The sequence below is a fragment of the Rhinoderma darwinii genome, chromosome 1, assembly GCF_050947455.1.
Source record: "Rhinoderma darwinii isolate aRhiDar2 chromosome 1, aRhiDar2.hap1, whole genome shotgun sequence".
In the NCBI taxonomy this organism is placed as follows: Eukaryota; Metazoa; Chordata; class Amphibia; order Anura; family Rhinodermatidae; genus Rhinoderma; species Rhinoderma darwinii.
The window spans coordinates 520,018,758-520,033,038 of record NC_134687.1 but is presented as its reverse complement, the minus strand read 5'-3'; the positions used below and the strand labels follow the sequence as shown (position 1 = coordinate 520,033,038).

Below are 14,281 nucleotides of genomic sequence, written 5' to 3'. Positions count from 1 at the left end.
AGAGATGAAGAACATCAAGCATAAATATTGATAATAAATATATACATAATGAAAAAATTTAGTGGTTGTCATTGAATATAACGTAGGGATAGCCATATCTCGAGTGGATCATCATCACATAATGAAATAATGAAAAAAAGGAGGAAGGAATCAAATTACTAGGTTGTATGCCAGTATCAGTGATAACATTGACAACTTATAAATGATTGTAAAATGTGTAGGTATACATCAGAAGTTATTGAACAAGGTGTATGTATATAATTATTAGTTACTAGGTTTAGTCCACTATCTGTCTGACAGTAATGTCATAATTCAAAGGTGAATCTATAAGAAGGCCATAAAAGTAAAGCCTTCATTGAGTCCGTTGGGGCTGAGAGAATTCAGCTTATGTATCCAACGGGCTTCCTCCTGTAATAGCTTCTTGTCTAGGTTACCAGCCCTCGGACCCAGTTTTACCTGGGTGATGCCCCAAAATTGGAGAGCTTTAGGATCGCCCTCATGGACGTATCTCACATGTCTGGAGAGGGGAGTATCCTCTTTTGTATTGATGGTACTAACATGTTTAGAGATCCTTCTCCTGAGTTCTTGGATAGTCTTGCCCACATACAATTTGGGGCAAGGGCATCTGGCGGCATATACAACGCCACTGCTCTGACAATTGATAAAATGTCTGATGGTATAGTTATGACCGTCTGGGGGATTACTTAATCCCCCAGACGGTGTAAAAAGATCATTAGAAAGATCTCTGTATTGCCCTTTTGATGTATTTTCACATAGTAAATTGTCTTTAATGCTACCACATAACAAAATATGTTTTAACTCAAAGATTTGTACAAAATTTCTATTCTTTGCATTTATAGATGGAAATGCCACTTTACCCATTGTATATTTTCTGAATATCATGATATATTTGGATGGTGGTGATTATATATAATTCTCCTCACTTCCTACTCATAGGGACTTATTGAATTGGTAACAATGACAATCTTTGCAACTCAAATCACATGGTTGGATGAAGTAATGCTGTAAAGAGTATACAATCCTTTACAATGAGGGAGATTTATGGCACTTATCAAGTGTAGGCGCGGGTATGACTGCTGTGACAGTGTCTTTCAATGAATTGGAAGCAACCTCTGAATGGCAGGAAAAGCACTAATTGGACTGGCATAGTTTTTTTAAAGCAACCATTGTGTGTTTCCGTCCGCAATATATTGCAAATGTTGTCAGCTTATTACATGACATTTCCGGCACAGTTTTTGAATCTTAATAAAAATGGAAAAATGTATCCTGCTTCAGAGTGGGAGGAAGATGTAATGAGATCTACCCATAGCCTTTGCCATTTGTCTCTTAGATGTTGCATGGCATTATCTCTAGTCAATGCTAGCAGCAGCTCCTTGTCACTGTTAAAATTAAATGCTTGTTCCAAGAACTTTGCATTAATACTTTGAAACAGGACAAATCCGGCACAGCACAAGTGATGTCTGATAGGGTTACAAATTAGGAGATAAGCTCTGGTATTTAACCCTGTCAGTACCGAATATGACATATACCAGAATACTAGAGACTTACGTACAGCTCACTGTTAGGTAAATGCGTCCATAGACAGTGTTGTATATGTATATGTGCATACACAGACACACTTACATACATTACATTGCCTACATTACACTACGTTGTCTGACTTGTCACCTTTAGGACCTTACATACATTACATTGCCTACATTACACTACGTTGTATGACTTGTCACCTTTAGGACCTTAAAAAGGCTAGTGACATCACAGTTGTTAATGTCACAGCTGAAGGCATAGTAGTGATGTCACTGGGTCAAGGGGTGCTGATCTTATAAATTGAGTACCAGGACCCGTAATGCCAGACAGTCATAGCGACTGCAGCGGGAGCAGAATTGGCTCATGTCAGAGGGGTGGTGCATCCCGTTAAAAGCTCAATAGTGGGTCAAGATGTCACAGGGGTCAGTTATTACCTGATGGCACTGATGATACCATCATCAGAGAGTTTGATAGCGACACAGGTTGGTCAGTCCCTTGTATGCCACCAGTTTATATGATGATGTCACAGAGAATGATGTCGCCATGGGAGTGGTAATGTCAGTGACGTTTGTTGAAGTGTCTTTAAGGCCCCACCATGACAAGGGGTCTTCAGAATTAAGTTGAACTTCAGTCCGTATAATCGTGGAGCCAAGCAGAGCACAAAAAAGGAATGTCCACAAATCCCTATCTAAAGATGCACTTATACAATGCATATATACTCTGCAGCTACGTACCGTACAGCAGAATATGGTAGCAACACTCTGACAGGTAACTTACCATGCTGTCCCCATGAGGCAAAGGGGGCTTGCCCTATAAATTTCACCTAGTAGTAGGGGTTGCCAATACTGGAGGCGTAATGCTTACACTTTATGTTATGGCAGGAAGGAGGTGAAGGGAACAAGTGAGCCCTAATCTACCCACCGCCCTGTCCCTGCCTACTTGCAACGACCCGTCCTAGGCGACGGGGTACAACTTGGCGGCGGTCCCTACGCTGACTAAGTGCAAGGGTATACAAACAGGGAACAAGCAAGGGAAGGGGCAGTAGCCCACGGAACACCGAGAGGAAACGGAGTGGTGAACGAGCCAGTCAGGATCAGGATGTAGAGGAGTATACAAACGCAGAGCACGGAGCAGGAAGCAAGCCAGGGGCAGAGCGAAGCAGGATAAGCGGGAACTGAAGCAAGGCAGAAGCACGGCAGAAGCAGGCTGGAGCAAGGCAGCAGTGGGGCCAGGAATCCAAGAAGAATAACAAGCAATGAGGAAGAGAAAACGGCAGGTATAAATGGACAGGGGGTGGAGCTAACTCCGACTGACCTTGGATTAAACCCGAAATTACAGAAAAACGGGGAGACCCCTGACGAGTTACTGACCCGGTTATTCAGGGAAAATTCGGCGAGGGGAAGGAATGAGACCCAATCAAATTGACAGTCAGAGATGAAACACCTTAAATATTGTTCCAGGGATTGATTAGTCCTTTCCGTTTGGCCATTAGTTTCGGGATGGAAGGCGGAGGAGAAGGACAGATCAATCTCCAACTTTTTACAAAAAGCTCTCCAAAATAAGGAAACAAATTGTACCCCTCTGTCAGAAACGATATTGACTGGGGCCCCATGGAGAAGCAAAATGTGTTTAACAAACAAAGAAGCTAACGTCTTGGCGTTAGGTAGTTTCTTAAGGGGCACAAAGTGACACATCTTGCTGAAGCGGTCTACTACCACCCACACCACCGACTTGCCCTGAGATGGAGGCAAATCGGTGATAAAATCCATGGAGATATGGGTCCAAGGTCTCTGGGGAATGGGCAAAGAACGTAGTAAGCCCGCAGGTCGGGACCTAGGGGTCTTGGACCTAGCACAAACCTCACAAGCGGCAACGTAAGCCCTAACGTCCTTAGGCAACCCAGGCCACCAATAGTTTCTGGTAATGAGGTGTTTGGTACCCAAGATGCCAGGATGACCAGATAGTGCAGAGTCATGGTTTTCCCTGAGTACCCTTAGCCGGTATTGCAGGGGGACAAACAGCTTGTCCCCAGGGAGGTTCCCGGGAGCTGAATCAGCTGCAATGTCAGAGGCTAAATCAGAATCAGTGGCAGAAACGATTATACCAGGGGGTAAAATACAAGCAGGATCCTCCTCAGAAGGAGGATTGGCCATGAAACTACGTGACAGTGCATCAGCCTTAATATTTTTGGACCCAGCCCTATAGGTAACCAAGAAGTTAAATCTGGTAAAGAATAGCGCCCATCGAGCTTGTCTAGGATTAAGCCTCCGGGCAGATTCTAGGAAAACCAGATTCTTGTGGTCAGTAAGGACCGTTACCTGGTGTCTGGCCCCCGCCAGGAAGTGACGCCACTCTTCAAAAGCCCATTTAAGGGCTAAAAGTTCGCCGTTGCCAATATCATAGTTACTCTCCGTGGGTGAAAACTTCCTAGAGAAGTAAGCACAGGGGCGGAGATGGGTGAGGGAGCTGGTACCCTGGGACAAGACGGCCCCCACTCCCACCTCGGACGCGTCAACCTCCACAATAAATGGCTCCCTTTGGTTGGGCTGAACCAGCACGGGGGCCGAGATAAAGCACTTCTTGAGGGTCTCAAAAGCCTGGACGGCCTCAGGAGGCCAGTGGAGGACATCAGCACCCTTGCGAGTGAGGTCCGTAAGAGGCTTAGCGACGACCGAGAAGTTGGCAATAAATCTCCTGTAATAGTTAGCGAACCCCAAAAAACACTGTAGCGCCTTCAGGGAGGCAGTTTGGACCCATTCCGCCACAGCCTGAACCTTGGCAGGGTCCATGCGGAATTCATGAGGAGTGAGGATTTGACCCAAAAATGGTATCTCCTGTACCCCAAACACACATTTTTCGGTTTTCGCAAACAGATTATTTTCCCGGAGGACCTGGAGGACCTTCCTGACATGGTCTACGTGGGAGGACCAGTCCTTGGAAAACACCAGTATGTCATCAAGGTACACTACAAGAAAGTTTCCCAGGTAATCTCTCAGAATTTCATTAATAAAATTCTGGAAGACGGCAGGTATAAATGGACAGGGGGCGGAGCTAACTCCAACTGACCAGGCCGCGATAGGCTCTCCCACTCCTGAGCCTGCCACCCTGATTGGTGGGAGCCGGTGTCAGTCTAAGAGGTCTGGCCTCAGGTGTCGACTGATTAATCCTGGGAGTATCCACAGACGTAGTGCCTGGCAGATCCTTTATACTTTAAGGCTGAGTTCACACGGGGTGGGTACGCTGCGTAAAGTTACACTGCATATCCGCCCTAGTGGCTCCAGGGAATTCCGGGTGAAAAACCGCATCAAGTTGTGGTGCAGTTTTTTGCCTGGAATGTCCGCTGCAAAAGAGTGCAGCATTTAGCTGGGAGTGCTAGCAGACCGGCTCCTGGGGTGACGTTTCATCCCGGGAGACCACTACAGCCTGTGAATGGCTTCAGCAGCGTTCACATGGGATGAAACGTCATGCCAGGAGGCTGGCCTGGAAGAAGAAACACAGATGTGAAGGATTTGCCTGACAGAGCTTCTGTGTCGACAACCGTGGTTAATCAGCCTGCATCTGTTCCTAGGTCTGCTAGTGTGACTCGATCTGCTACCACTCAGGCTGGTAGGTTGAGTAGTGGGAGAGCCTATTGCAGCCTGGCCAGACGGTTCTAGCTCCCGCCCTTGGTCCACTTATACCTTCATTTGCTTCTTGTCCTTTGCCTGTGATTCTCCTGTTTCCTGGCACTGCTGTTCCTGCTTTTACTATTGACCTCCGCTTCATATTGACCCTGGCTTGACTGATTATTCTCCTGCTCTGCATTTGTTACCACGTATACTCCTGGTTTGACTCTGCTCGTCCACTACTCTGATGCTCATTGTGTTGCCGTGGGCAACTGCCCCACATTCCTTTGCTTTTGTGTTCCCTTGTCTTGTTTGTCTGTCGTGCACATATTGAGCGTAGGCACCGTCGTCCAGTTGTACGCCGTCGCCTAGGACGGGCTGTGCAAGTAGGCAGGGACTGAGTGGCGGGTAGATTAGGGCTCACCTGTCTGTCTCCCTATCCTGATATTACAACAGACTTCTGGGTAAGTATGAGAAAAAAAATTCTGAGTTACGTTTTTTGCGGCGGAATCGCTGAAATGTGGATGAGATTTGATGACGCTGAACTGCATAGGGAGGACGTCAGGGACTGCATGGAAGAGGGAGGTGGAATACTGACTAATTCGGCTGACAACTTCGCTCTGCAGCTTCTATGTATAGTGGATACATGAAATCTGCAAAACAGAAATAAAGCAACATTTTTAATAAAAGTGCTAGTATTCAAAAATACATATACGGTATTACATTTTAAAAAAAAGGGCTTGAAAGGTGTGCATAGCCTATCAGAGAATTGTACCCCTTCTATCATGTACACACATTATAACACCCAAATCTATAGGTGTGAAACATAGTATGATAGGCATGTCTAACAAAGTATGCACTATCCAGTTATTTCCTCTATGATATTTATTCCAGCAATACTCACATTCTTTAATATACTCTTGCTAAGCACTGATTTAGCTAGCAGTAGCTCATGAAGAGGGACAGTACTGGGAGTATTGAGGGATGTAATGTCCATTAATGAATGATCATGAGTGAATGATTCTGCTCGGTCACAGAGAACTGAATTGATGTCTATAATAGCTAGGAACGAAAAGTGACAAGCTGAATATGTATACGAGTTGGTAGGGTATTCAATTCCACACCTATTCATTTACTATTTGGGCCTCAGATAAGAATTATGTTAAAAGCTGTGTAAACTTTTGCGGGCATTTTTTTTTTTTAATAAATAGATTAGTCAGTGTGTTTAGTGTAACTTTATAAATAGGTTTTATTAAAACATTGTTTTACTTTTTGAGATACAGCTGCTCTGTATTCTCTATGCAGAACAGCTGTATCTAGCACTAAATCCTGATCCCGTCAGGTTTGCGGGACTGACGGCTTCAGTGACAGCGGATCTTGCGTGTCAGAAACACGGAGGACCTGCTGACACTGAACCAGTCAGTTACGCGGAACTGACGGATTCATGTCAAAACGAAAGATACAATTGTATCTTAAAAAGGGAAATTCTTTTTAATAAAGGCTTATTAAAAATTGACACCAAACACGCTGACTAACATGTTTATTAAAAAAAATAAAATAATGCCCTTTTATGTAGCCTTCAAAGACATTCACAGCATTAGTTTCCATTTATACATATATTTAGTTATTACAATGCAGAACAAATATTTTGTACGATGATTCTGACCTTCAAGAAAATGATCAGTCTGTCTGTACCCTAATGAACTAACATGTAACCCGTTACCTTTCTATTATTCCACCATAGTAGCTTACGCCTTCTTTTTCCTTTAGGGGTGCAACATCAGTCGTGTACAGATGCAGGCAAAAAGGAACGCAGAAGCCTTTTGCAGTAAAAATGTTGAAGAAAACTGTAAGTTGACGCTGTTTGCATAGAAAACTTATACTAATGAAAGCAAGTTTGTTTTGATGTCAGCTGAAAATGATCCATAATATTGAGGCAAATGTTAATCATAAATTAACCTTTATGTCTGAATTGCGGCAATTTTATAAATCATAAATATTGTTAATACTCAATTACTCAATTCATCAACTTATCAATGTTAGATCTTTTACAGACGGTAGTTTAGGTGTTACCCAACAAAACAAGCGGGTGTCCAGTTTCTATACATTATTGTTATTTTTTTGTATAATTAAAAGTTGTACAATTTTCCAATATACACTACCGTTCAAAAGTTTAGGGTCACTTAGAAATGTTCTTATTTTTGAAAGAAAAGCACCATTTTTTTCAATGAAGATAACATTAAATTAATCAGAAATACACTCTATACATTGTTAATGTGCTCAATGACTGTTCTAGCTGCAAACGTCTGGTTTTTAATGCAATATCTACATAGGTGTATAGAGGCCCATTTCCAGCAACCATCACTCCAGTGTTCTAATGGTACATTGTGTTTGCTAACTGTGTTAGAAGGCTAATGGATGATTAGAAAACACTTGAAAACCCTTGTGCAATTATGTTAGCACCGCTGTAAACAGTTTTGCTGTTTAGAGGAGCTATAAAACTGACCTTGCTTTAAGCTAGTTGAGAATCTGGAGCATTACATTTGTGGGTTCGATTAAATTCTAAAAATGGCTAGATAAAGATAGCTTTCATGTGAAACTCGACAGTCTATTCTTGTTCTTAGAAATGAAGGCTATTCCATGCGAGAAATTGCCAAGAAACTGAAGATTTCCTTCAACGGTGTGTACTACTCCCTTCAGAGGACAGCACAAACAGGCTCTAACCAGAGTAGTAAGAGAAGTGGGAGGCCCCGCTGCACAACTGAGCAACAAGACAAGTACATTAGAGTCTCTAGTTTGAGAAATAGACGCCTCACAAGTCCTCAACTGGCAGCTTCATTAAATAGTACCCGCAAAACGCCAGTGTCAACGTCTACAGTGAAGAGGCAACTCCGGGATGCTGGCCTTCAGGGCAGAGTGGCAAAGAAAAAGCCATATCTGAGACTGGCTAATAAAAGGAAAAGATTAATATGGGCAAAAGCACACAGACATTGGACAGAGGAAGATTGGAAAGAAAAGTGTTATGGACAGACGAATCGAAGGTTGAGGTGTTTGGATCACACAGAAGAACATTTGTGACACGCAGAACAACTGAAAAGATGCTGGAAGAGTGCCTGACGCCATCTGTCAAGCATGGTGGAGGTAATGTGATGGTCTGGGGTTGCTTTGGTGCTGGTAAAGTGGGAGATTTGTACAAGGTAAAAGGGATTTTGAATAAGGAAGGCTATCACTCCATTTTGCAACGCCATGCCATACCCTGTGGACAGCGCTTGATTGGAGCCAATTTCATCCTACAACAGGACAATGACCCAAAGCACACCTCCAAATTATGCAAGAACTATTTAGGGAAGAAGCAGGCAGCTGGTATTCTATCTGTAATGGAGTGGCCAGCACAGTCACCAGATCTCAACCCCATAGAGCTGTTGTGGGAGCAGCTTAACCGTATGGTACGCAAGAAGTGCCCATCAAGCCAATCCAACTTGTGGGAGGGGCTTCTGGAAGCATGGGGTGAAATTTCTCCCGATTACCTCAGCAAATTAACAGCTAGAATGCCAAAGGTCTGCAATGCTGTAATTACTGCAAATGGAGCATTCTTTGACAAAAGCAAAGTTTGAAGGAGAAAATTATTATTTCAAATAAAAATCATTATTTCTAACCTTGTCAATGTCTTGACTATATTTTCTAGTCATATTTATCAAATGAGTTGCAAAATAAGTGTGAGTTTTCATGGAAAACACAAAATTGTCTGGGTGACCCCAAACTTTTGAACGGTAGTGTACTGTTTGTATATTCCTCACGGTTTTTCTCAAGATCTCTTCTTGTTGTCATTCAGTAGGATCCTTCAATGCTTACTTCCAGTGGATAAAATTCTGTCCATAGGCGTGTGATGGACACACAGGTGGCTGGGATTGTTAGAAGACACAACTCTGATACACATACTGTAACTGTAACGAGCCGTACACCTGTGTGTCCATCACATGACCATGGACAGGATTTTATCCACTGGAAGTCAATAATGAATGTTCCTACTGCAACAACAATCAGAGACATTGAAAAGCAGGAGGAATTATTACAGAAAGTATATTGGAAAATTGTATAACTTTTCAATTATACAAGAAATAACATGTATTTGAAACCGGACAACTTCTTCAAGTTCTGTAAAAACGTGGCAAAAGTGGAGTAGTTGCCCATGACAACGGAATCAGATACTACCTTTAATTTTTTCAGATACCCTTGCCAAAATTTAAGCAACAACCTAATTGGTTACCGTGGGCAACTACTCCTATTTTCCTGCACCAGTTTTGATAAATCTACCCAAATGTGCCAAATTTACATGGCATAATGCAAGGGATAAGATCCCAAGCTATTGTGTGCAATCCCTTCCATCACTATAAAGGAGCACTCCTGCTCTTGATGTTGGATCAATATTAAAGTTTGAGTTAATTTGGGGTTTCGTGATTAAAATGGTGAGTAGGCCATGAGCCAAGTGCAGAAAGAAATCTGAAAAAAATCCAAACATTTTTGTTTTTCAGTGGGGTCGCCTTTCCAGACACATAGGCACGCTATTTCCTTCTGGGTATATATCATGTATTTTGAGAGCCAGACAAGCTAATTATTTGCAGCGGAGGACAACCTGCACATGTGATATAGTAATGGTTCTGGTCTCATGTACCCCAGTGATAACTTATAATGTACATAGTCTAATAATCTCTTTTCTTAAAAATTAACCAAAATAGACCCAAATCCAATTGCCCAATGATCTTAAATATTCTATCAGTTCAGGGGAGAGAATTGTCAGATTAGTATCGAGAGACTAAGGCCCAGTTCACACGGAGTTGTTTTTTTTACGCTGATTTTGTTTTTACGTCTCCTACCATCAGTGCAACTATTATTGTTATTACGTCTCCTATCATCAGTTGTACTGGAGCAGTTGTACTGATGGTAGGAGACGTAATAAAATAATAGATTAGCGTGGTATTTGATATATCAGTTGCTCACTGTTGGTATTCCACCTTCTCTGCCTGGTTAGCCTCAACTTTTTAGGAAATATATTAGCCTAGATTTTATGGATTAATTAATAAATTAGGTATTTTAAGCGTTCTAATTCAGGTGGTTTTTCTATCTTCATGTTTTTTCTATCTTCAATCCAATGCTTGCAGGCAGCAGTTGTTCGGCTTTTTGTATAAAATAGTAATTGCATACACACATCATCAGTAACATCATACATCACACTAGTTTATTTGTTCAGGAAGGTAATGTCATTCAGTAACTAAGTATATTGGAACATATTTCATAGTACATAGCTATGTCTCCAATATGCCCTTGATGCATTATAATATGTGCTGGAGCATTAACCTCTCGACCCCACATTGAAGAAGAACAACATACTGCTACTACGATTAATTTCAGGATGGCTCACAAGCTTATCAAATTATATTTGCCAGCACTAATGCACATAAATAATTTAGATTTATATGTGTATATATTAATGGATGGACACTTAATAATGGACAAGCTTTTACAGCTAAGGATGTACTGTGTCCAATCTCTCATTGTACCGGAAATGTTTTTGGATTGTTCTGCTTATGATCCGATTATCCATATGTTTACTAGTTTAAAAAAATTGGGACATTTCCTAAAATAACGATCTTCAGGATTACACTTTAAAACATCTTTTTCATGTGAAGCTCTAAGCAAATTTTAACAATACGTTAAATGGACGTTAAAAGGGCCACTAATTCTTTCACTATGGACCCCCAAAAGCAAGTTCCCAAGGTGTTCTACACCAAAGGTCCATACCACAGGAAATAACAGTTACTTCTGCATGTTATTGGGTTGTATAGTAGAAGTTTCCAAAACGATGGCAATGAATGGACAGGCTATATACCCTGTTCAGGTAATTAATGGGTGTGCTGGAACCTCCAACAAGAGAGAGATAGCCTTTGTAGCCACTTTTTGTTTTGGATCAGTGAAGGTCCCAAACGAAGGACCCTCCTTAATAACTCAGAATGCCTAAATAGGGTATTTTAATAAAAACCTCTTCAATGTAAAAATATACCATTAGCGAATATAGATTGTGAGCCCTATTGGGGACAGTGAGTGATGACAACTTCTGTACAGCACTGCAGAACATGTTGGCCCTATATAAGTAACATAAATAAATAATATATATAGGTAAGGTTATAGTTGTTTATTACCACTATTATTATTTTAAATCAAAAGATTGCATGAGAAAAGTAACATAAATGTCATGTTCTCAAGCAAATCTATAGACATAAAAACACTTAGCTACTGTACTGTAAATGGTGCAGAAATTGCTGAGTAGGAGTTAAGAATTTATTTGATAAAATATAATGAAGTGCTTAGTTCAAAACATGGTCGGATGTCCTGTGGATATCTGCACTTATATTTTGAGTGTTCTGTTTATAATTTTGCCCTGGATTCATGGGTAGCAGATGTAATGAGATCTGCTGGGTATTGTGTCATTTAAGTTTCAATTAGAACACAGCAAGTGCTGTCTTATTTTTGTACTCTAACTAATAGACTATAAAAACCATAGTAACTTCTAAATGTCCTTGTCCTGGTAATAAACCCAACGAATGGAGAATGAGATATGAAAATGTGGCCATACTGGGAAAAGTTTCATACAATAAAATAAAAATAAAATAAACAACCAACACTTATTTACTGGACTGGAAGATATCATTTACGTGTAAAGAAAAAACAGTTCTACCATTAACATAGGAAAGCAGGGGCGTAACTAGGAAAGACTGGGCCCTATAGCAAACTCTTGACCAGGGCCCCCCCCCTGGGTGCCACAAGCAGCTCCCCTTATATATAGTGCCCCCTGTAGAATGTGCCATACAACCCCCGTGTAGTCAGTGCTATACAGCCCCACCTATAGACAGTGTCACACCCGATTTGTAGATAGCGCCCCCCACCTCCCCCTTGTAGATAGTGCCTTACAGCCCCCCTGTAGATATCGCCATAAAGCCCCCACTGTATTTAGCGCTATACAGCTCCCACTGTATATAGTGCCACACAGCCCCCCTCCCTTGTATATAGTGCCACTGAGCCCCCCTTAGTAGATAGTGCAGCACAGCCCCCCTTAGTAGATAGTGCCACACACAGACCCCTGTATATTGCACCACACTCAGCCCCCTGTAGATAGAGCCACAGCCCTCCCCCTTGTAAATAGTGCCATACAGTTCCCCCATGTGTATAGTGCCACACAGCCCCGTTGTGTATAGTGCCACACAGCTCCCCCTTGTGTATAGTGCCACACAGCCCCCCTTTGTGTATAGTGCCACACAGTCCCCCCCTTGTGTATAGTGCCACAAGGCAATGGCGCATTCCGAGAAAGTTGTATCAGCCAGGGAGATGCCAATCAAACATGGAAAGGTGGGTTTGTGACTCTTCAGGATTTTGGCACCGCCCCATGACCCTCTAATAAGTAATTAGCATATAGTGTGTGCGCCGTTTTAAAAGTGGATTTTAAAGATTTTGCTGCATCTGAAAAAAACATACAAGGGAATGTTTGGAAATATTGTCAGGTCATGTATTACCGCATGGTGGTGGTTCAAGGGGTTAAAACTACCTGACAGATTCCCATTAATTATACAATGAATTGAGAACAATTCCATCTGCCCTGCCATTTTGTTATTATAAATATATCCTATATAATAATAAATCCAGAACCAAGCTCTGACATATATACAGCACCAGAACCAAGCTCAGTACATATATACAGCACCAGAACAAAGCTCATTACATATATACAGCACCAGAATAAAGCTCATATATACAGCACTGTACCCAAGCTCAGTACATAAATACAGCACTAGAACCAAGCCCATACATATATACAGCACCAGAACCAACCTCAGTACATAAAGCACCAAAACCAACCTCAGTATATAAATACAGCACTAGAACCAAGCTCAGTACATAAATACATCCCCAGAACCAAGCTCATACGTATATACAGCACCAGAACAAAGCTCAGTACTTACATACAGCATCAGAACCAAGATCAGTACATATATACAACACCAGAACAAATACAGCTCAATTTAGTGCAACCCTTGCCGTATAGGTTTGTACGGCATAAAACTACAGCTCCCAGCATGACCCGAACAATGGTGAGGATATGCTGGGAGATGCTGTTTCACAAAAAAAAATCATACTACCGATCATCTCGCTGCAGATCATACAGTGACTACAGTGCTGATTAGAGGCAGAATAAACATTTACATTAAGTGACTCACCGGCGACATCTCAGATTCTAGTTCTTTTCTCCTCCCTCCGGTCCAGACATCTATGATGGATTTCTACTGGCCATGACCCATTTCTGCAGTTTTCCGCTCAGATGTCTTCAGCTTCTCACTTTTAAAACATTTCTGCACCTATAAACGAAGTTAAAATTCTCAACACCTCTAAATATAATAAAGCGCCATACACTGCACCTCTAACTATAATAGCACCATACACTGTGTCCCTGATTATAATAGTACCATACACTGTCACACACACACACACACACACACACCGTGCCCCCTGAAGATAGTGCCCCCATAGCCCCCTGTAGATAGTGACCCCCATAGAACCTCTGTAGATAGTGCCCTACAGAGAAGCCCCTGTAGATAGTGTCCCACATACTGCCCTCTGTAGATAGTGCCCACATATATACTTATATACTCCAGAGCTGCAAGGCAATAGTGCTAACCACTGAGCCACCGTTCTGCCCTACATATAGCTTCCCCTATAGACAGTGCTCCACGTATAGCCCACCTCTCTAGATAATCTCACATATAGCTCGCCTGTATATAGTGCCCCACATATAGCCCACCCCTGTAGGCAGTGCCCTACATATAGCCACCCTGTAGCTAGTGCCTCACAGTTAACCCACCCCTGTATATACTATCCCACATATAGCCCACCCCTATAGAAAGTGCCCTAAAAAATAGCTCCCCTATAGATAGTGCTCTACATATAGCCCGCCCCTGTATAGTGTCTCACACATAGCTCCCCCCACTGTATATAGTGCTTCACATATAGACCCCCTGTAGATAGTGCCCCACATATAGACCCCCCTGTAGATAGTGGCCCACTTATAGACCCCCCTGTAT

General features: G+C 42.1%; 1 protein-coding gene across 3 annotated transcripts in view; it reads left to right on the top strand.

Moving 5' to 3' along the window:
- Positions 1–14,281, top strand: part of CAMK4 (calcium/calmodulin dependent protein kinase IV) — a 289,756-nt gene that overhangs the window by 126,247 nt on the left and 149,228 nt on the right. For all 3 annotated transcript variants that reach the window (XM_075836731.1, XM_075836733.1, XM_075836732.1), the window contains exon 2: positions 6,924–7,002. In XM_075836731.1, coding sequence (XP_075692846.1) covers positions 6,924–7,002 — 79 coding nt within the window. The remainder of the gene's footprint in view (positions 1–6,923; positions 7,003–14,281) is intronic.